We start from the raw sequence: 24,654 nt of genomic DNA, 5'->3' as shown, positions 1-24,654 counted from the left end.
ATGTCAGATGGGGTGTGCACCAGCAGAAACCTGTAACAGAGCGGATTACCCCGGATGACCGCCAATGAACGAGGCCGCGAAGGAAGAACCCATCATCTTGCCACAGGACATCCCTCCTGTACTTGAGTCGGACCAACCAAGGGACCGTGGGGCTTCTATCCGCCCACAATCACGAGAACTTAGGGAACTGAATCAGAAGATTCATGCATCTCTGGTCTCAAGCAAAGACTTTCCCATGGGTTCCCACTGTTTAAGCAGAGAGAGAAAACTAAAAGCATTTAACTTTCTCCAGATGCTAGAATGTTGGCAGATAATGCAGGAGGCGATACCATCGGGGAATCCATTCATTCATTAAGAACTATGTATTAAGCCTTTATTATAATTAAAATGTACTTTGATTTTTAAATGATGGTAAATCTTTATGGTAATAAAAATCTCAAAACCTGTATTACAACCACTTAAAATTTTATAACAGTTGAGATGATACTGGAACACATTTTTACAGCTCCCGCTGTAAGCATTCTGAGGTCAATAATTATTACGCTGGGAGCACATAAATGTTTAGTGTGGCCCTGCTGTCATGCGAAGTTACCACCCATGTCAAGAAAACAAAACATGTAAGAAAGAAAGGGTAGTTGTAAAATGCCACGTAAACTGGTGTGGATGGCATTTACAGTCACGCTGGAGAAGTCTGTACACGTTTCCACATATGACAGCAGTTTAAAGGGACACAGGGGAGGACGGGCACCTAGCAGTGGGCAGACCTGTTAGGGCCTGGGTCTGTGGCACCAAGAGCTGAATCCCCATCTGCCAGACAAAAGATGAAAAGCCAAAGTGTAGCGATATAAACATAGTTATTTAACACGAAATAGATATTGCCATGACCGTGAATAATAGTGTTGTAAAAACAGAGAAAGTAATGAAAATTTGGATAAAATGTCTAAAGTAGGAGAAGACTTGGGGCGCCTGGGTGGCTCCGTCAGTTAAGCATCCGATTTTAGCTTAGGCCATGATGGCAAGGTTCATGGGATCAAACCCCACATCAGACTCTGTGTTGGAAGTGCAGAGCCTGCCTGGAATTCTCTCTCTCTCCCTCTCTCTCTGTCTGCCCCTCCCCGGCTTGTTCTCTCTCTCTCTGTCAAAAATAAATCAACATTAAAAATAAAATAAAAGGGGCGCCTGGGTGGCGCAGTCGGTTAAGCGTCCGACTTCAGCCAGGTCACGATCTCGCGGTCCATGAGTTCGAGCCCCGCGTCAGGCTCTGGGCTGATGGCTCAGAGCCTGGAGCCTGTTTCTGATTCTGTGTCTCCCTCTCTCTCTGCCCCTCCCCTGTTCATGCTCTGTCTCTCTCTGTCCCAAAAATAAATAAACGTTGAAAAAAAATAAAATAAAATAAAATAAAATAAAATAAAATAAAATAAAATAAAATAGGGGCACCTGGGTGGCTCAGTCGGTTAAGCGTCTGACTTCGGCTCAGGTCATGATCTCACAGTTAGTGAGTTCAAGCCCTGCATCAGGATCTGTGCTGACAGCTTGGAGCCTGGAGCCTGCTTTGGATTCTGTGTCTCCCTCTCTCTCTGCCCCTCCCCTGCTCATGCTTTCTCTCTCTTTCTCTCTCTCTCTCTCTCTCTCAAAAATAAGTAAAAACATTACAAATAAAATAAAATAGGGGCACCTGGGTGGCTCAATCAGTTGAGCGTCTGACTTCGGCTCAGGTCATGATCTCACGGTCTGTGAGTTCGAGCCCCGCATCGGGCTCTGTGCTGACAGCTCAGAGCCTGGAGCCTGTTTCAGATTCTGTGTCTCCCTCTCCCTCGGCCCCTCCCCCACTTGTGCTGTGTCTCCCTCTGTCTCAAAAATAAATAAAAATTTTTAAAAATTAAAAAAAATAATAAAATAAAAAATAAAAGAGAATACTTAAATAAGGACATTTATATGACACAACTGCGTATTACTAAACCACCATGTAGAAGAAAATTTTAGGACCTGGGGATGTGCAGAAAGTGTATATAAAAAGAAAAGCTACCAATACATACATGTACACATCATATCAGGTAAATTCTGTGTAAATTCTGACATGTGGGGAGGGGAGACACAGAGGACAGAACACATCAAAACATACTCAGTGATTAGCTCTATGCAATGGAATTATTAGTGATTTTTAATTTTCTTCTTTACATGTATGGGTTTCCTTCAATTTTCTACAATAAATGTGTGACATTTATATTGATAAAAGTATTCTTCAAAATAAACAATGAACAACACTCTGAAACAAGATGAAAACACAGGACTGTTCTCTTGGGTCCCGGATGAGTTTCAAATCTACTAAAGTCAAAGGTGAGGAGTAAAACTTTAGACAAGTCAATGATTATCTGGCAAGCAAACCTGAGTAACGTTTGAATCAATGAGTGGCCACGATATAATTAAAGGTCAACGATCCAATTAAAAGATACAATTTCATAAGGAACCACGGTGAATGAGTGTTTCCGAGAAAAAGCTGAGACAAGAAATCATGGGTTCCACGTTAATAAAGAGCCCCCTATGGTGAGGGTAAATTGAACATAATTTGAAGGTATTGTGCAATTCACTTATATTACGTGTCCTACTAAGCCACTCATTTATTTCCCTTCATATCATGGTTTTGTGTGAACCACACAATATTCATTGACAAAGACCTTGCACGAAATGAGGCAGTGTCTTTCTACCTCACTGATTTTCATTTAATTATTCTCTAATACCAGTCAGTGTTCCCTGCTTTCTAAAAGGCTTATTTTCACTGAGATATCACCTCACACCAGTCAGAGTGGCTAAAATGAACAAATCAGGAGACTATAGATGCTGGAGAGGATGTGAAGAAATGGGAACCCTCTTGCCCTGCTGGTGGGAATGCAAACTGGTGCAGCTGCTCTGGAAAACAGTGTGGAGGTTCCTCAAACAGTTAAAAATAGACCTACCCTATGACCCAGCAATAGCACTGCTAGGAATTTACCCAAGGGATACAGGAGTGCTGATGCATAGGGGCACTTGTACCCCAGTGTTTACAGCAGCACTTTCAACAATGGCCGAATTATGCAAAGAGCCTAAATGTCCATCAACTGACAAATGGATAAAGAAGATGTGGTTTATATACACAATGGAATACTACTTGGCAATGAGAAAGAATGAAATCTGGCCATTTGCAGCAACGTGGATGGAACTGGAGGGTATTATGCTAAGTGAAAGAAGTCAGGCAGAGAAAGACAGATACCATATGTTTTCACTCTTATGTGGATCCTGAGAAGCTTAACAGAAGACCATGGGGGAGGGGAAGGGGAAAAAAGAGTTACAGAGAGGGAGGAAGGCAAACCATAAGAGACTCTTAAAAACCGAGAATAAACTGAGGGTTGATGGGGGGTGTGAGGGAGGGGAGGGTGGGTGATGGGCATCGAGGAGGGCACCTGTTGGGATGAGCACTGGTTGTTGTATGGAAACCAATCTGACAATAAATTTCATTAAAAAAATAAATACATAAAATAAAAGGCTTATTTTGTTCATCCGAACACTCCATACTTTGCTCGGAGAAAATACAGCCTTTTCTGGTTTTGTTTACCGGCAAACTGTGAATGTGGACAATTGATATTTTCTGTCCCTAAATACCTTGCGTTAATGGTCCTCATGTGTGATTTATCTCTGGTGCCTTATGGTATCAGCTCCTCTCTTTTTCTTTCTTTAGTCTAGCATATTCTATTACAGTTTTAATGTTCCACACTGCGATATTTATACACATACGAAAGGGAAACGACACAGAGTGTATATGTCCTTGCATTTGAGCTTGGGACACAATTTGAAACTTTCCTAGCATTTACTTCCCCACGTTTGAATGACTAGCTTCTCCCGTTAATTCCCACTCCGCCATCCACAAGGAAACTCTCCAGCCATGTTTCCCCTGGACACTAACGACAGCACCAGCTTCTGGTTTGCCTTCTAAATCTGGCTCCTCTCTTCCAGTTTTCTCTGCAGCCTCCTGTTTCTCTAACAGTCTTTTAACTGGTATACGTTGGACCATCTTTCAAATGTTCTTTCACTTTTTTTCATTTCTTTTTATTTAAAATTTTTTTAATGTTTATTTTTTTTTATTTTTTTTTCAACATTTTTATTTATTTTTGGGACAGAGAGAGACAGAGCATGAACGGGGGAGGGGCAGAGAGACAGGGAGACACAGAATCGGAAACAGGCTCCAGGCTCCGAGCCATCCGCCCAGAGCCTGATGCGGGGCTCGAACTCCCGGACCGCGAGATCGTGACCTGGCTGAAGTCGGACGCCCAACCGACTGCGCCACCCAGGCGCCCCTATGTTTATTTATTTTTGAGAGAAACAGAGACGAATGCGAGTGGGTTGGGGGAGAGAGAGAGAGGGAGACACAGAATCCAAAGCAGGCTCCAGGCTCCGAGCCATCAGCACAGAGCCCGACGCAGGGCTCATACTCACGAGCTGTGAGATCATGACCTGAGCCGAAGTCGGACGCTCAACCGACTGAGCCACCCAGGCACTCTAAGTTCTTTCATTTTGATGGGGTGACCTGATTTACTCGAGGGCTTCTGTTCCCATGTGTGTAGATGAGACTCTGTCTCTTGAGTTCCAGAAACAATGCCTCCTGGACGTCCCCCAGTGGATCTTCCATGGATTCTGACCTTGACATGTTCAAAAAGGAACGCATAGCCCTCCCACAGAAAACTTTTTTTTCTCTGATGGTCTTTGCACCACCCCTTCCAATTTCCCAAACACAGATGGCTTGGAGTCATTTTTAAATTCCCTCTCCATGGGGCGCCTGGGTGGCGCAGTCGGTTAAGCGTCCGACTTCAGCCAGGTCACGATCTCGCGGTCCGTGAGTTCGAGCCCCGCGTCGGGCTCTGGGCTGATGGCTCAGAGCCTGGAGCCTGCTTCCGATTCTGTGTCTCCCTCTCTCTCTGCCCCTCCCCCGTTCATGCTCTGTCTCTCTCTGTCCCAAAAATAAAATAAACGTTGAAAAAAAAAATAAATTCCCTCTCCTTCTTTGATGTTAAACGACCCACATTACTACTGATTTCACCTTCAAAATATACCATCAGTATTTCCTTCACTCTCATCACCACATCCTAAGCCCAGAGTGACTCACCAGCATTTCAGGTCATGTTCTTGCAAAGGCATTGCTTCCACTGAGGGGCCTCTTCTGTCTTAGTCCACGTGTGCGCAGGGCCACGGGGGTGAGGTCCACACACAGCCTACTTACCCCATCCCAACCCTCACCCGAAGCTGAGATTTGATGTGAGGCACGCATAAAAATATTGATGTAAATGTATTAATATGTATACACTAAGAAACAAATTAGTGTTTATGCTCACTCTCACCTTCTCTCCTACACAATATCCACGTTTAAGGCCAAAGACCCTTTGGTTGCTCTGTTGCTCATGTATCCTTAGGAGCAAGCCTAGCACACAGCACACAGCGGACCCTCAATAAAAAATGTATTTAATGAATGAATGAATGAATGAATGCACATAATTCGCCAGAGATATTTTTGAAAATAGTGTTTCCATTTTTATCCTGAGTTTGAGGAGAAGACTCCCTCCCAGCTTATTGAGAATGGCTTTTTTTTGTTCTAAAATATCATCAGAATTTGTACTAATCCAGAGCATAGTACGTGCAAGAAGAAGCAGGTGAATCTGACTGCCGTAGGAAAGGTTAAACCCGTCAGGATTCAAGGATCCCTGAGCAGATCCATCAATGGCGTTGTTCCAGGTGGAGAGGTGGCTTCCTCTCCAAACCCAGCCCCAGGCCCCTGGGACAGTTCAAATAAGTCTTTCGATGAGATGATGTGACAAGGTCCCTGCCAGACTCTGCAATCCTATAACCCTATTCCATGTTTTGAGGTCTCTTTCGCATCTTCGTATCTGCAGTTCTCAGATGAGGGTGCAGAAGTGGTATAAAAATTATAAGGCAAAGAAGCTACCTTCAAGGTATTTACAGTTTATTTAAAGGGTCCAGTTAAATTTACGAAATAATCCCCATCCTCATCAAAGCCCAAGAAAGGCAATAGATACAGAAGCGTGGCAGAAATGGGACGGACATGAATTTTGGAAACAAACCCCAGGTGGATCCTCACCTGGTTGTGTCGCTGGCTGTGAAAACCCCGGGCAATGACGTCATTAAGACCAACTGTCATCTCACTCGGAGAGGAGACGGAAGTGAAGTCTCTTAAACTATTCTATTGTTGAGAATTTCTCGTTATCAGCGACCTTCCAATTAACTCTCCCCAATCTCAGACTGATGCTCTGAAAGTTCTGTCCCTGCACATTTTCACTACTGACTAAACTCTGCTCAGAGGAGGTAACAGAGGTGAGGGCACTGGATCCTGGTGGAACCAGCCCCTCACACATCGATGTCCTTTCTCCTCTCCAGCTTCACTGAGGAGCTTCTGTGACTTTTACCTGCATTTCATGGCATAGTATGTTTTTAAGAGATGTCTCCCAGGTGTCACGGTCAAATGCATTTGGGGTCCCTGCAGAATCTCCATCTTAGAACTCCACACCGCCCCAGAGCACTGTGAAGCCTCCACCTGCTGGACGGGTCACAGTGAGACGGGAAGCCCTGGGCCAAGTGCTTGGGGCACTACTGAGCTAGACTGAGTCCCAGGGACAGTCTGTAAGGACCTCATCAGGAGGCACCTGGACTGGGGATGCCCAAACCCTTTTCTTTAATGGTAACCCTTTTTTAAATTTTTTTTAATTTTTTTTTTTAACATTTATTTATTTTTGAGACAGGGAGAGACAGCATGAACGGGGGAGGGTCAGAGAGAGAGGGAGACACAGAATCTGAAACAGGCTTCAGGCTCTGAGCTATCAGCACAGAGCCCGATGCGGGCTCAAACTCACGGACCGCGAGACCATGACCTGAGCCAAAGTCGGACGCTTAACTGACTGAGCCACCCAGGCGCCCCAATGGTAACCCTTTTAGTTACCAGTTTCATTATTTAAGAATGGAGGCAGGTGGTAACTGTGTCCCCACGGATGAGGGCAGCAGGACAGGTGAGTGTCAGAACCAAGGACGTAATTCTAGAACCGATGTTTGCCGATTCTGAGAACCAGTTCATGTGGAAAGCAGCACTCTGGCCTGGACCTACTCCTCACGGGCTCTAAAGGGAGGGCCCCGTGCTGCACAGGCTCACAGCTGTCAGAGCTGTGTTGTCTTGTGCTTCCTGGAAACATTATTTTATTTCTGCCCCCAGCCTTAGAGTCATGTGGAAACTGCCATCAAACACTTCTCTTGCTTCTGTTACTACTTGCAGATTTATTCCCCTTCTACTTCCTCTAGGCTGACAGAAAATACTGGATGGTGACTGGATTTTTCTATGGCATCGTTTTGGCTTGGCTCCCTTCTTTTTTTTTTTTTTTTAATTTACTTTCTCAAGCCAAAAAAGTTATCTTATCTTTTATTATATTCCTTATTCCTATATACACTCCCACCTGACTCCTAGTCTGCCAAGTTGTAAGCCAAACTTTTTAGTAAAAGTCTTCAATTATTACAGAAAAGGGTGAAAGCACTTCTGTCTGCCAAATGGTTCCCACACTAGGTATTCTTGCATACTCTGTGTACCCCGGGCAGTCAGACGGAGCGAAATTCAAACGTGTCTTAGTTTTTCTACACTTTTCCCACATCACATCTTTCCTCCTCATTTTCCTTCTCAGTTGCCAGGTAAATGCAGATTGCTGATTTCTCCTAAATCTCAACCGGCCAAAGATTTAATAAACGGCATGAAATGACATGTGCCCACCAGACAAAATACCAAAATCACATGAATGATAGCAAACCAGGGGATAAAGTGTGTGTGTTTTCTGAGACACAGTGTGTTTTCTTACTCCCGCCCCATCTCCACAAAAACAACTAGCAGCTATTCAAGTTATATTATCTGCAAATTACACAATTCTTAAAGTTAAAACCTTCTTAGGTGTTAGGATTTTTTTTTTTAAACACAGACTACAATCATTAAGGGAACACAGCCTACCAAGCCTTCAAAGAGTGATTTCATTTGGCAAGTCCTGGCTCAAGCTTTCTGAATTAAATTTTATATATATATAAATGTATATGCATATATGTATATATAAATATACATATACATATATGCATATACGTATATATAAATATATATACGTATATGCATATATGTATATATATGCATATATGTATATACGTATATATATGATATAGAAAATTATAGATAGAAATTATATATATTAGATATCATAGAAAATTATAGATAGAAATTATATATATATTAGATATCAGAAAATTATAGATAGAAATTATATATATATTACATATCAGAAAATTATAGATAGAAATTATATATATTACATATCAGAAAATTATAGATAGAAATTATATATATATTAGATATCATAGAAAATTATAGATAGAAATTATATATATATATATATCTCATAATATCTTCACTTAAAATGAAAAAAATCTAAAGACTAAATTACCTAACATCATATTTCTGTGAATATTAAAATACCCAGATCTGGTTGTTGTAACAGATATAATATTGAAAAAGAAATGAGGGTGTCAAGAATCATGAATGACAACAATGGTATTACAGGAAAGTACCAGAAATATGCACTGTTCTGGGTCTGTGTTTACAAGCCCTCCCAACACGAGCAAGCAGTGTGCAGTATCCTGGTACGATAATGTGCTTTTCCAATGCGGTTTAAGGACTGAATGTTTCTTTAAATTTGACTGTGAAGGAATTTCTTATCTTGTGGAGCTTGATTTATTAATAAACATTGCATCCAAGTCCCCGGGATGAGTTCAGAATTAAGTAAAAAACACTCTGTCACCCACAGCTAGCAGCCAGTATGGCGGTCAGGCGTGCTCTTCCAATGGAGGTAAAGAGGGAGCCGTAATGACTGGGATCAGAAAACCAATGTTTCTCTATGCTCATGGGAATGTCTTGACCCTTTTCTCTTCTCTTTAGCTGAACAGACTGTATGAAAATCTAACCACCTCAGAACTACGGGGTCGTCGAAACAGTGATCACTTACAGAAGTGGTTCAATGCAAGTCATTGCTAATAAAATATAAACTCCTAAGCAATGCTACATAGAGGGCACACAGTAGGGGAAAATCTGCATGGGATACTGATCATCGACCTACAGGGAATGAACACTGAGAAAAAACACAACTTGAACCAAAAGTCAAGGCATATGATAGCAAGTTATTTTCTTTCACTGCTCTATACACAATTCAGCGCTACCTACGTAGAAGGCACATTCCAAATCGAAAGGCAGTCATATTGTATAAGGACTCCCGGGCTATGACACCCACAAAGGGGTGATATTTCATCATCCCAAAGCCGTTCTTGAGATGTAACCTTGAACACAAGGTCGGGGGGCAGGGGGTGAGAAACAAAGCAGAGCAGAAATGCCACATGATGCTTCTAAGTAAGTACTTCCAGGCATCTCTGACCCTACAGTAGCCCACGTCCCACACAAACTTGCTGTGGGGCACGATGGCACAGCCCTTATCATGCAGGGTTCTGGACTTGGCTACTTTGTCAGTCTTCCAAGGACTGAACTATTAGATACACTCCAGAGGTACAGGCCAGCCATTTCACGTGAGGAGTGTCTTAGAGCATCACGGCGTAATTCTTATGCTGAAATCCAGTTGGCAACAGCTAGGAAAAACTCAGTTACGTGCTTCTAGTTTAGAAAGAGCCAGATGCGTAGACATCCGTATCCGTCCTCAGAGCTCTCTTTAGTTGAACTTCTTCCACTCAGTCATGGAGGAAATAAAACTGATGATTATGTTCCATTGTAAATAGCAGCTCTTTTAAATTACAAATTACTCATCATTTTTAAGCGTGAGAAACTGGAAACAGCTGAAATTCCCCAAAAGTATTACAGCATCTAAACTCTAGAACACTGTGCAGCCTCTAAATACACGTTTCACAAAATACTTAAAAACATGGAATAATTTTGCGATATTGCAAAGAAACCGTATGGACTACGTGGGTGCTATGCTCACCCCCACAAAGAACCAGGAAGCTGTGCATTAAAATGATAACGTTGACTTTCTCTGAGCTGTGGGATTGTGGGGGACTTTTATGTTCTTTTGGTTTTTCTATATTTTTCAATGCTTCTGAAATAAATGTGAATTGCTTCTGTGATTAGAAAAATATCACATCTTGGGGTGCCCGGGTGGCTCAATTGGTTAAGTGTCTGACTTCAGCTCAGATCATGATCTTGTGGTTCGTGGATTTGAACCCCACATCGGGCTCTCTGCTGACAGCTCGGAGCCTGGAGCCTGCTTCGGATTCTGTGTCTCCCTCTCTCTCTGCTCCTCCCCTGCTCACGCTCTCTCTCTCAAAAATAAATAAACATTAAAAAAATTTTTTTAAAAAGAAAAACAATATGTCTTACTAAAAGGACATTCAGAAATTAAATCTAAATGCTTTACAATATTAAATTATTAAATTTTTTAAATTGTCTTAAATGTAGATGAAAAAAGGTTATAATGGAAAGCACTTTTGAAGAAGTATAATTTACCAAAAATGGGAGCTTACATAAATGAACAGGGAAGCCTAAGGAAGTTTTCCTTATGCCTTGGACATGGACACATGTGTGTCTCAAACTTTCCAAGCCTGGGAAAAACCAAAAGGACTCATGTTTCTGTCAGATGCCTATGAAAGTGTATTTCTCTGTCCTTCAAAGAATTTTATGTCAAGTCATAGAAAAATCACGAAGCACACACTATTGCCCGTTTTCTGAAATCCTTTTCATGGTCTTAGTCCCAGTGAATATTGAGTGAGAATTTTCACCGTAAGGTCAGGATGGATTTTCACTATAGATTTTAGTGATGGGAAGGTTTAGGCCTTGGTAGGACGTACAACAAACAGAAGTCAAACTCTTAGAAACACGGAGGAGAAGGGTGGTCACCAGGGGCTGGGGTCGGGGAGATGGGGAGCTACTGGGCAGAGAACCAGCCTCCAGTTACAGATGGATGGATGTGCTTTCAGGATCTAACATACAGGATGGTGACTGTACACTTGAGTTTTGCTAAGACAGTAGATCTTCCTACCACATTCTTACCACAACAGAAGAAGAATTACTGGCCACTACGTGAGTTGGTGGATGTATATTAATTAATCTGAATGTGGTAATCGTTTCACAAAGTATGCTTAGATCAGATCATCACGTTGTACACTTAAAAAATATACAATCATGGGGCGCCTGGGTGGCTCAGTAGGTTAAGCATCCGACTTTGGCTCAGGTCATGATCTCACGGTGTGTGGGTTCGAGTCTCGCGTCAGGCTCTGTGCTGATGGCTCGGAGCCTGGAGCCTGCTTCCGATTCTGTGTCTCCTTCTATCTCTGCCCCTGCCCTGCTCACCCTCTGTCTCTCTCTCTTTCAAAAGTAAACATTAAAAAAATTTAAAATATATGTATACACAATCACGTTTATCAAGTATACCTCAATAAAGCAAAGAGGCTCTTGGGTTTAATGGCCACGAACAGGGGCTAAAAACCTGGATGTCTGCCCAAGTTCGTTTTTTGACCCACTTGCCTTCAGATCTAGTGAGATAAATTAAGTAGGGTAAACAATAAAATGTGCCTCCCGAGTCCATCACAGCGATGCCAACCGTGTTCTTGGCAAGGGCCATGCTGTGGTCCTTGCATGGACAGCAGCCAGCCTGGCCACTCCAAAGCATGGCCGAGAGGTGATAAGTGGGTCAGCAAACGCACACTGCTCTTCAGAGAAGCTTGACTATAAAAATGAGAGAGACACTGAGGTGACAATTACAGGAAATACATTTGATCAGGGTTTTCCTTATTTTCTGAATTAATGGAAGATCCTGGGACCTAACTATGAATTTAAAAGAAGAGTCCAATAGAAAGACCATGGAAATGAGAGATGAAAAAGTAAGGAAGAAATCCTTTGAAGGGTGGAAATTAGTTGAATCTAGAGAGGACGGATGAGCACATAGTGTAGAGAGAACGAACACACACCTTTTGGAATGGAACAAAGGCTGTGAATAAATGGGGGTGGGGGGAGGAATCAACAGTTTGTTGGGTGAAGCCAAACACATTCAAGCCTGAAAACTTATTTTGTCAGTGGAGTTGAAGGCAAGATAAACTGTTAAGAAAGAGGTCGAATATCATATGTAGGGTCATTTACATAAAAAGATGGGGCACCTTGGTGGCTCAATCGGTTGAATGTCCGACTGTGGCCAGGTCCTGATCTCATGGTTCATGAGTTCAAGCCCCACGTCGGGCTCTGTGCTGACAGCTCAGAGCCTGGAACCTGCTTCAGATTCTGTGTCTCCCTCTCTCTGCTCCTCCCCCATTCAAGTTCTCTCTCTCTCTCTCTCTCAAAATAAAAGGAATAAATATTAAGAAAAAAAAATTTTTAAGTTGATATAGACATCAGCTCTGCCACAGGTCTTGGAGAATCAGACTTACCCTGAACCATCTGGAGTTATAGCTCATTTTCTAGGGAGAAATATAATCTTAAACAGCAGCGTGCCCCATGTCTTAATATTTAAATCAAAGTGATGGGAAAGATAAATTGTAACGAAACAATATAAAAACTTCATACTAGTATAGAATGGTCCAAGCAACTAACGAGTAAAGTCTGGGAATGAGTTAATTTTGACCTCTCAGTTGAAGCCACTAACAAAGTAAGCAACATGCTTTTGAAATATCATTTACTGTTTCAGTTATAACAGAATTGTTAGTTCCCAGAAACTAACACCCATTAAATGCGGCACCCATTAAAATGATCTGGTTCCACACTGCCCACCAGACACGGTCCATGACACCCTCTATCCAACAGGCAAAAAAATCGCAAACATCAGACGTTCAAACACAAAAAGCCAAGGATCGAAAAAACCTTCCGTGTGCGTTGTTGTGGCCAATGGTAAAGATACTGCTGAGCTCCCGTTAGTAAATGATTGTCCACCTGCTAACATTTTCCCTGCACCTGATTTCAAGGAATGAAAAGCCATTCAAACATCTCCTGGGAGTATGTAACAGAGAAAATTCACCACTACCCTGGGGCACCTGGGGGGCTCAGCTGGGTTAACTGTCTGGCTCTTGACTTTGGCTCAGGTCATGGTCTCGCAGTTCTGTGCTGGCACTGCAGAGCCTGCTTGGAGTTCTCTCTCTTTCACTCTCTGCCCAGCCCCTGCCTATGTGCTCTGTCTCTCTCGTTCTCAAAATAAATAAATACTTTTTAAAAAAATAATAAGCGAATAAATAAAACTAATTAAAATGACACTGTATCCTTCAATTGTCTATTACTCACTTCTTGTAATTATGTATCAGAGCTACCCTTTATAGAGTAAGATTTATTAAATAATGCCAGGACATGTGGAATATCAAATTATAGCCTCCCAAGTTTTTCAACAGGAAAAGAGAAAAAGCCCGAGATGATCTGTCAGTAACACGGGTGAATCATTTTCTCCAGTATAAATAAGCACCCCGCAGTGTTTGACTCAATTAAATTATTCTCCTTTCAAAATAATGAGCTCCAAATGAAAGGGATTTGTTTCATATGGTTCCAAATGCCACGGGCTGTTACAGTGTTCAGATTTGCCCCGGCTTTGGAAGGGGCCGCACTGCGCCATCAGATGTGAAAATTCAGAAAACCGCAATAAATGCAAATCTTTTATCCAAAGTCACAGGAGGAAAGAGGGGAGAAGAGAGCAAGCAGACCCAGAGACCACCCTGAGGGCAGTCCCGTGGCACCTGATGGCAGAGGAAAGCCGGCTGGTGAGCCAAGTGCCAAGTGCCTGAGCAGGTTCTGAGCGTATCCTATAAGCGCCCACTCAATGTGTGCTTCCAGACACGACGCAGACACATACATGTATAAACATGTTGGAATAAATGTGAAATCGAGATTTTCAAGAGAATAAATCCTGACATGACTGGAGTTCATCAATTATCAGCTTTTGAGATTTATTCCTAATAGAAAAGCTTGTTAAAATCTGGGAAATGGCAAATTACCTTGAAATTATTAAAAAAAAAACCAAGGTAAAATATTGAGCTATAGAACATTAGTGTTTGAATATGGTGCAAATCAGAAAATATTTTCAAAAAATCAGATAATGTAAGATGAAAAATAAAAATGTACATATGGGAGACGCTCAACAATCACTAAAACAAGGTAAGTAAAAAAATTCGCAGTGGAAAAACTATTATGATATATATTATGTTATATATATAATTAAATTCATGTATTTATATATAACATAAATATATATGTATATATATTTATATATAAATATAAAAATTATAGTGCATTATTTTATTGGGACCCAAAACATTTAGATTTGAGATTTTATTCTATTATATAACCTCTCTGATATCTGATTTCTTTGCATAAAAATAGAGATTATATATTAAGTGTGTTGCTCACGTCATAGAAATACTCTATTTTCCCAGTGAGGTATTTGTAAAACTTTGAGGAAACTCCAAAGCCCTATTTAACTACGTGCTGGAAATTGTAAAAATCATATTTCTTTTGGTCTAAGTTTTGAAAAGTTACTGCAGAAACCCATCATTTTCTTGGACCCACCCCAATTCCGAAAATATACTGGAATGACTTCCATTTCATACTTAAAATTCCAGAAAGTATCAATTGTCTTGCTTAGTAATAAACACAGTGGGTCCTCATTATTCCTGTTTGCCGAATTATTTTGTAACACCAAGATGAGCACTTCGGGTACATGTCCGTGGCCATTCGCACACATGCACGAACATTCCGGTCACCCAGTGCACATGCTGGGAGCCGAGCTCGTGTGAGACGACGCTGCGTCTTCTTGGTTCAGGGTCGTAGTGAAAAAAAGTCTTACTGTAGTCTATTTGGTGCCATGTTTTTCACACTTTTGTCCTTTTGTCGGTGATTTTGTTGCTTAAAATGAGCCCCAAGCATGGTGCTGAAGTGCTATCTACTGCTTCTAAGCGCAAGGAAGCTATGATGAGCCTTATATGTGGGTGGATAAACTTCCTTCAGGCATGAGTTACAGTGTCACTGGCTGTGAGTTCGATGATGTTTATGAATTACCAGTATATATTTAAAAATGTGTCTTTACGGGGCGCCTAGGTGGCTCAGTTGGTTGAGTGCCCGGCCCTCGAGTTTGATTCAGGTCAAGATCCCAGGGTCGTGGGATCAAGCCCTGTGTCAGGCTCTGCGCTGGGCTTGGAGCCTGCTTATGATTCTCTCTCTCCCTCTGCCCCTCTCTCTAAAAATAAAAATTAAAGGGGCGCCTGGGTGGCGCAGTCGGTTAAGCGTCCGACTTCAGCCAGGTCACGATCTTGCGGTCTGTGAGTTCGAGCCCCGCGTCAGGCTCCAGGCTGATGGCTCGGAGCCTGGAGCCTGTTTCCGATTCTGTGTCTGCCTCTCTCTCTGCCCCTCCCCCGTTCATGCTCTGTCTCTCTCTGTCCCAAAAATAAATAAACGTTGAAAAAAAAAATTTAAAAAAAATAAAAATTAAATAAAATAAAATAATAAAATGAAATGGTGTCTTTAAAACGAAAGACATCAAAAACAAGGTTCATACGAGGGCGACTGGGTGGCTCAGAAGGTTAAGCATCTGAGTGTTGGTTTAGGCTCAGGTCATATTCTCAGTTTCATGGGTTCGAGCCCAGTGTTGGGTTCTATGCTGACAGCTCGGAGCCTGGAGCCTGCTTAGGATTCTGTGTCTCCCTCTCTCTCTGCCCCTCTCCCACTCATGCTCTGTCTCTCTCTCTCTCTCTCAAAAATAAATACATATTTTAAAAAATTATAAAAAACAACAATGGGAATGACGGCCTTAGTAGTCCACTCTGGGGACTTCTGGCTCTGTATGAATTCTAGCATTAGCCATACGACAACAGATCACAGGGACTGGGGTTCAGATTAGGACACCAAACCTGGTCTCAGACACTATGTTCTGGCCTGCAACATTTGCACTGCCTCTCTGAGCACCCGTCCCTCACCTATCGAAGGCAGGTGAAAGCTAGCACATATGTAGTAGGGTGAATTAATCCCTATGAAGCCTGTAGAAAAATACCAGGCACATATGAAGTGCTGTATAAAAGTCAAGTATTAGTATCTTCTAGAATTTTGTAGATCATTTGGCAATAATACTGACAATATTCACAGTACCTAAACCTACTCCATCAACACAAACCACTTGTGATCCAATTAAAGTAGGAATGTTCTAATGCTGTTCAGGATACGACAGCAACACACACATTCACACATCTCTACTTAACAAAAACCCACAATACGTAATTATCTCAACTCACCGAAATCTTTTTTTTATGTTTATTTATTTACTTTTGAGGGGGTGGAAAAAGGCAGAGAGAGAGGAAGAGAGAGAATCCCAAACAGGGTCCGCGCTATCAGCAGAGGGCTCGAACCCACGAACCGTGAGATCACGACCCTGAGCCGAAACCAAGAGTCAGACGCGTAACCAGCTGAGCCACCCAGGTGACCGCCCCCTTTATAAAAATATGTTTATTTATTTATTTTTGAGAGAGAGAGAGAGATGGAATTGTTTCTCTAGACAAGGATTTCCTGACAATCTTGAAAAAGATGATTCAGATGCTTTTAACACAAATTCCAACCCTCTCGTCTTCGCACCAAAAGGGGCAGACCATCTATGACTCGTGTCCTTTCTCTCAAGTGCTAAATCCAATCCCACACCAAACACGGACAGCCTGACCTTGCACACGTGCAGATGCCAGTCACGTCCCACCACCCCACCGGGGCTAGCCTGGCAGCTGACAGCAGGGTGCTAAGTGCCCCCCATCCTTCCCCTCCGCTTGTTTGTTCTCAACACGGCAGGCAGTGACCTTCTCAGACATAAGTCAGATTGCATCATTTCTCCACCCAAACTCTCCAAAGGATCCCCGAGTCACCTGGGGTGAAAGGAGATTCCAATGTCCCGCCCACTGGTGCCAGCAGATCCACCACCTGTGTCTCCGACACTGGCCCCCCCTGCCCCCACCCGCTGCACTCCAGCTGCACTGGTTTCCTTGCTGTTCCACAAATACAAGACCCTTGCTATCCCCCCACACCCTGCTCACCTCGTGACTACCCCTCCATGTGGCTCATGGTTCACGTGTCACCTTCTCCATGAGGCCACCCCTTAATACTCTCTACTCCTCTCTTCTTGTCCTTCCAACGGTTCTCTGTGGGTGACATCCTGTGTATTTGACTCATTTGCGTGTTTGTCCTTCTCCCCGGTAGAATGTAAGCCCCACGAGGCAGGGATTTCTGCAGGGATTTCGGCTACTTTTGTTCACTGCTGACCCTCTTGGTACAGAACAAAAGGCACTCAAATATTTACGCAGTCTCTTACGCATCCATAATCTTTGGAAAACGGAGAGAATATTGGAAAATGCAGTGCTAAACCAAGTACAATGGCATTTAATTCTGGAAATAAAATAAATCTCTCGTTTGGAGTTGTTGATGGGAACACGTTTCTATAGAAATTACAATTTTTAGGACAATGTGTTTCATCCATATTTATTTAAAAGTAAATTATTCCCGTGGATGGCTGGCTGGGCTGGCTCTTAGATGGTGGCAAGGAGACTATTCAGACTTGCTTAAGCCACTAATCAAATTTCTCAGTCTCCCTTTACTTGCTTTGGTTTGTTTTTGCCACACTCTATAACGTCCAATGTCTTTTTGCCCACTGTGTAGCACCTAGAACATAGTGGTTATTCAACAATGATTTGCTGAATGAATGAATAAACTGTAATTTCTTCAAAGGCAGGAACTGTGTTGAAAGTGATAATCAATAAATATTAATTAAATGCGTGCTCAGTAAAGGAAGGTCACTAAGATAACTATCAGAAATAGAACTATGCATACGATGTGAGAAAAGGGAACTGCAGAACCAGGAAAATGTTAATTTGAAAACTACAGATTTGACCTCCAGCTCATACATGCAGTGAAGTCAAATTCTGTTGCTCAGTTCTGTCTGTTAAAGACACGCAATGTCATCAGACATTGAGAGGCACATGTTTTCAAAAAAATCCTGCACAACTTCTTAAAACCTTTGTTAGAGCTAAACTCACCAGAAAAAAAAATCCCCAATCCTAATTCCAAAATAATTAAAGTGTGGTGTGAGGGTCAATGTCAGCGTCTAAGCTCTACCCGAAAACAAGAGCGACAAGTAAATCTAGTGATTGTTTTACTTAACGTTTTCATTTCCTCATAAAGAAATGTTGCAGATACTTCTTTACTAGATGTCACCAAGAGGATAAGATTTAATAGATACCGTGTGTCTAGTTGGCTAAAAATTAAGAATAGAATGGACTGTGGACTTAATGAAACAACACTTCTCAAACCATTTTAGTTAAGACTGATCTGCAAATATTAAGGCTTATAATTTCCCAGAAAAGGCAGCATAGCTTCACATGACATCTGTGCAATTTGTTTTATGAACTATGTGACCCACAACCTTAGTCTTTAATTTTCTGGTAATTCCAGGAAAACAAACGATCACACTCACACACACACACACACACACACACACACACACACACATTTTTTTATCAACCAAAGTATTACATATTGTGAAATGTTACTAGTTAAATACACAGCCTTTTATATGCCATCGAATCATCAAATGGTAATAAACCACATTGCTTTACTTACTAATATAAGCAGCAGGACGATGTCAGGGTTATCACAAGCACAGGCGATGTGCATTGGTGTCCAAAAGTCTTCATCCTGGTGGTTGACATTGACCCCTCTGTCAATCAGGATCTCTGCAATGAAGGCATTATCATACCGAGCGCACTGAAAGAAAGAAGAAAAAAGGAAACATATTTCAAACAGTGATAAGGTTTATTGCAAATGTCCATGAAAAAAACTCCACTGGCAATCTAGAGTTTGAGAGATGGGGCTAAATGGAGAAAGAATGTATTCATGTTCTCCAGCTCACGTAAGGGGCACGTGGAAGGCTCAAGGGGAAATTACATCCATACACAGTAGAAAGAAAAATAAGAAAATAAGGACAGACATTAGGAAGGAGGGGAGATTTTCACTATTTGGGTCCTCTTCTCGTGTGTGTGTGTGTGTGTGTGTGTGTGTGTGAACAAACTTTATTATTTTTTATATGAAATTTATTGTCAAATTGGCTTCCATATAACACCCAGTGCTCATCCCAACAGATGCCCTCCTCAATGCCCATCACTCACCTTCCCTTCTCTCCCACCCCCCATCAACCCTGAGTTTGTTCTCACTTTTTAAGATTCTCTTGTGTTTTGGTTCCCTCCCTCTTTAACCTTTTTTTTTCCTTCCCCTCCCCCCATGGTCTTCTGGTAAGTTTCTCAGGATCCACATAAGAGTGAAACCATATGGTATCTGTCTTTCTCTGTATGGCTTATTTCACTTAGCATCACCCTCTCCAGTTCCATCCACGTTGCTACAAAGGCCATATTTCATTCTTTCTCTTGCCATGTAGTATTCCATCGTGTATATAAACCACATCTTCTTTATCCATTCGTCAGTTGATGGACATTTAGGCTCTTTGCATAATTCGGCCATTGTTGAAAGTGCTGCTATAAACATTGGGGTACAAGTGCCCCTATGCATCAGCACTCCTGTATCCCTTGGGTAAATTCCTAGCAGTGCCATTCATCTGTAGATAAGATTATCAGAAAATCTTGGACAATTTACCATAATTATCTTTCTGAAATACACATTTCATCACATGATGTTTCTGCTTTAAAATGTACAGAGTTTGTCACTGACCAAAGAATAAAGCTTCATTACTGTACTGTATCCAAGGCAGACATGACCCTTCACGGTCCTTCCGAATTCATCCCCCATCATACTCAAATGCAACCCTCACACCAGTTGCATAGCACAACTAAAAACTCCACAGTGCCAACTTCTAACAGCGAACTATTATAATTTCAAAATCTTCTAACATAGGGGCGCCTGGGTGGCGCAGTCGGTTAAGCGTCCGACTTCAGCCAGGTCACGATCTCGCGGTCTGTGAGTTCGAGCCCCGCGTCAGGCTCTGGGCTGATGGCTCGGAGCCTGGAGCCTGTTTCCGATTCTGTGTCTCCCTCTCTCTCTGCCCCTCCCCCATTCATGCTCTGTCTCTCTCTGTCCCAAAAATAAATAAACTTTGAAAAAAAAAATTAAAAAAAAAAATCTTCTAACATAAATTTTAATCACTGTATAATACTGTGCTTTTTGGAAATTTCATAGACTACTAAATGAAACTCTCCAGGAAATTGTTTTGCTTCTTATATTTACTATTTATAGGTAAAACTCATAAAAATATGCTGGTCAGTGCTGGCTTCGCGGGTGCATGATCTCTGCAGTCATGCGTAGATGGGTCCTGGACTGGGTTTAATGCTCTGTGGCCATCATGAATTTCCCATAATTTTTGAAGAGTCCCACATATTCATTTTGCCCTAGACCTTATGAATTATCTGGTCTACAGAAGTCTGATTTTTTATATTTGTATCTAAAAGGCTACATTAATATCAAATGCATATTAGTTAATTAGTTTAAAAACGGACCTAAGCCAATAAATCAGCTAAATATCTATTAGCAAAATTTATGGGTTGAAAGATATATGCTTTTTATAAGATTTCGATGCATAAAATAAGTTTCCGTCCCAAAAGAAACAGTAGCCATACCACCACCAGAAGTATTGCCATGTCAACTTACCAACCTATTCACTGGATAGTAGAATTTTAAAAAACCACAGGAGCACTTCCCTTATGAGTAACAGGGACCGGATTTACATTCCTGCCTGAATCAGCTGAAACAAAAACAAAACCACTCAGAAAAAATATGACTTCCGAGAGCTGGGAAGAAAGGAGGTGGTCACATTGTTGCTGTCGCTCCAGCTCACAGCCTTGAAGGCATTCCCAAGCTGCAGCACAGAAAGAATCTGTGTCACCCAGGGCCACTCAAGAGGAGACTGAACCAAAAGTCCAGAGACCGAGCTGGCCAGTGCGCACAGGACGGAGTCTGTGCACACACATGTCTTGCTTCAGTGCAGGTGTAGAAGGGGAGATAGGAACCCTGGGCTGGAAGCTACTCTATTCCCACCAAGAAGTATTAAATTCAAGTTCTGAAAGGATCACACTGTTTCCAAATAACTCCAATGCCCCCCCCCCAAACAGAGCTCAAGATTATTTACAGAAATACAAAAATATTCAGTAACCAACAAGGCAAAATTCACTATGTCCAACATCCAAGAAGAAATGACCGGATATATAAGAAAGCAGGCAAATAAGACCCACAAGGAGGAGAAAGAATGATCAATGGGGAACCAGCTCAGAAGTGATACACCTAACAAAGGACCAAATCTGTGTGTTAAACTGTTACAATAAGCCGCATTATGTATGTTCAAAACACTGGGAAACCTTTGAACACAGTAAGTAGAGACATGGAAGATAGCAGTAAGACTCAAATTTTACTCCTGGAGATGAGAACTAGCATGGCTGAGATAAAAACTATACCAATGAATGGAACCAACAATGAATAAGATGTTGTGGAAGACAAGACTGGTGAACCAGTAACATAGATTCCACAAAGGGCGTGCGAGCAAAAAAATGACTTTAAATAGTGAACAGAGCATTGGTGAGCTGTGGGACATCTCCAGACAGTAACCACACAGATTGAAATGGGGACTATGTGGATTGATTTATGTTTTTTCCTTAGTATTTAATTCTCATTAAAGTTAGTAATTAGAAGATAGCCCAATTATTAACTGATATTTCAAAGAAAGAAAGAAAGAAAGAAAGAAAGAGAAAGGAAGGAAGAGAGAGAGAAAGGGAGGAAGAAAGAAAGAGGAAGGAAGGAAGGAAGGAAGGAAGGAAGGAAGGAAGGAAGGAAAAGGAAGGAAGAGGAAGGAAGGAAGGAAGGAAGGAAGGAAGGAAGGAAGGAAGGAAGGGAGAGAGAAAGGAAGGAAGGAAGGAAGGAAGGAAGGAAGGAAGGAAGGAAAGAAGGAAGGAAGGAAGGAAGGAAGGAAGGAAGGGAGGGGAAGGAAGGAAGAGAGGGGAAGGAAGGAAGGAAGGAAGGAAGGAAGGAAGGAAGGAAGGAAGGAGAGAAAGGAAAGAAAGAAAGAAAGGAAGAAAGAAAGAAAGGAAGGAAGAAAGAAAGAAAGAAAGAAAGAAAGAAAGAAAGAGGAAGGAAGGAAGAAAGAGAGAGGAAGGAAGGAAGGAAGGAAGGAAGGAAGGAAGAGAAAGAAAGGAAGGAAGGAAGAAAGGAAGGAAGCAAGGAAGGAACAAAGAAAGAAAGAAGTATGAACTGTGGTTCACAAGCATAATACAGTCATGGAAAACATTCATATTTCCCTCCTTGAGACCTGGAGGTCTCAAGAACATAGTCAATGTAATGCAAAATCATGGCACACGTCCCATAGAAAGGAAGATAGAAGCAGGCATCAGTATTGGGATGTGCGGACGCATGTGGGGCAATGGTGGATGTGAAATCTGAGGGATTAGTTTCAGGTCTGAACCAAGATCTCTGCACATGTGATGTACCGTGTCGTGTGTAACCGTAATGAAGACGGTATGAATCGTGGCCCCACCGACAGTGGCTGCAGGTTTGGATACGATGACTAATAAGATACAGATCAGAGTATAAAGGCTCAATAAATAGGTTTTAGAATTGGGGCCTGGATGCAATTTATTTTAGGAAATTCACATGCAGGTAATTCCTGTTCTGTTCTCTTTATCATTGTGATAACTCACTGCATAATCAACAGTGATGCAACTCCTCCTTCCGTGTGTCTGTCAAGATATCCTCATCCTGCACCTCGGGAATCCGCATTTACAATTCAGAGATACCTACAGTTTGCCTTTGCGGTGTCTTTCACCAAAAAAAAGACTTAATTAGATACAGTGCTGAAAATGGTATCAGCCTCTCTCAAGGAAGGTAATTTTTAGATCCACATTTCCACGGATCATGAATAATAATTTGACAGCAATAAATACCTTCTAATCACACTTGTCTGAAAAGATTATGATGGTTGAACATTCCTGTTACAATGTTCTTACAACATTATCGTTAGATAGTAAAGCTAATTCTCGCTAGAAAGAATTTTCTTCAAGCAAATCTTCCTCCCAGTTCAGGCTCCTTTCATCGCTTCAACCAGTTTCTGGCAACAGCTTACAGCACCAAGAAGGTGGCTGAACAGCCACTTTGTCACCTTCAGAGAGCTCTGACAGCACCAGTCCACCTTGACTGCCTGGAACCAAGTCTCCAGCTCCTCCCGTCCCCTTCCCCTGCCTCTCTAAGGTCCAGGCAGGACTGGCTGCATAATCTGTGGGACCCAGTGCAAAAGGGAACAGTGAGGCCCCTTATTCAAAAATGGCTAAGGGGCGCCTGGGTGGCGCAGTCGGTTAAGCGTCCGACTTCAGCCAGGTCACGATCTCGCGGTCCGTGAGTTCGAGCCCCGCGTCGGGCTCTGGGCTGATGGCTCAGAGCCTGGAGCCTGTTTCCGATTCTGTGTCTGCCTCTCTCTCTGCCCCTCGCCCATTCATGCTCTGTCTCTCTCTGTCCCAAAAATAAATAAATGTTGAAAAAAAAAAAATGGCTAAGAATTTCAAGATGGCGACAGCACAACATGAAACCAAGCACGGGCCCTGCGGAGCACAGACTCCCGTGTGACTGAGCGGACCGTGTGCCCGTGAAGCCCTCGCTGAACTGCCCAACCTCTCAACCAACCTGCCCCCAACCAGGTCCCTCAAGTCCACACACTGCACTGCCTTCCAGCCAACTTCTGGTTCATTCCCTCACCTGGAAATGTCCACAGAACCTCAGTGGAAATCGATCTCTCTGGAAACACCGTCTCTCCTGCAGCCTTCTTCGGTGTAGAGAAACTTTTCTCCTATCAGGCCCTGAAAAGGCTTGGCCATTTTCTGAGATTATTGATTTTTTTTTTTTTTAAGTAAGCTTTACGCCCAACATGGGGCTTGAACTCATGACCTGAGATCAAGAATCGCACGCTCCACTGACTAAACCAGTCAGGCGCCCCTTAGCTTATTGATTCTTTTAGAATCATTGTCTGTTCACCTTAAAGTGCTTCTTTCTAAGATTCACTCTATCCTTACATACTACCCCTCTTCTCCCATCCGGGTCACTCTCCTCTTTCATCAAAGTTAGGGACTGAGATCACAGTCGTCCCCATGGTCTGAGGACATCAGCAACACTGGGTTACCCCCCTCTCTGAAAGCGTGAAGTGCCTTGACTCCAGGACCCCACAAACCTCCACCACGTTTTACTGGAGTTACCGCCCCCTGGTTTACCGCCACCAAGACTGGCTCCACGCTAAGTCGTAAGTCCTAACATCACAGCCCGTGACGACAAAAACATCGTGTTCTACCTCCTAAAGCATACTTAGAGAGCAACAAGGCAAATAAGTCTTCCTCCAAGACTGTTTATTGAGTTGGCCAGGATTAGTGACAGACAACACTCTCCACACCAAGTCAGCAGTCCACAGCTTCTCGGTGACGCATGCTTCCACTCTTTGGAACTGTTTCTAAACAACGGTAACGTTTCGCAAGGTTCAAACCCCATACAACACGTATTCCTGATTCCACTGAAAAGACCCGAGAAATCACAGAAACCAAATTAACAAATACAGACAATTTTAAACTTAAGATGTT

General features: G+C 42.3%; 1 protein-coding gene across 1 annotated transcript in view; it reads right to left on the bottom strand.

Moving 5' to 3' along the window:
* The window catches only part of MYO16 (myosin XVI), a 467,181-nt gene that overhangs the window by 388,081 nt on the left and 54,446 nt on the right, over positions 1 to 24,654 (bottom strand). The window contains exon 4 of the mRNA XM_047086088.1: positions 18,668 to 18,811. Within this exon, the coding sequence (XP_046942044.1) occupies positions 18,668 to 18,811 (144 nt within the window). The remainder of the gene's footprint in view (positions 1 to 18,667; positions 18,812 to 24,654) is intronic.

The sequence above is a fragment of the Lynx rufus genome, unplaced genomic scaffold (genome assembly GCF_022079265.1).
Source record: "Lynx rufus isolate CCGP_SWC_20201006 ecotype Redwood Valley unplaced genomic scaffold, mLynRuf1.p SCAF_1, whole genome shotgun sequence".
Lineage (NCBI taxonomy): Eukaryota > Metazoa > Chordata > Mammalia > Carnivora > Felidae > Lynx > Lynx rufus.
The sequence above is the reverse complement of the archived record's forward strand: the minus strand, read 5'-3'. Positions and strand labels throughout refer to the sequence as shown.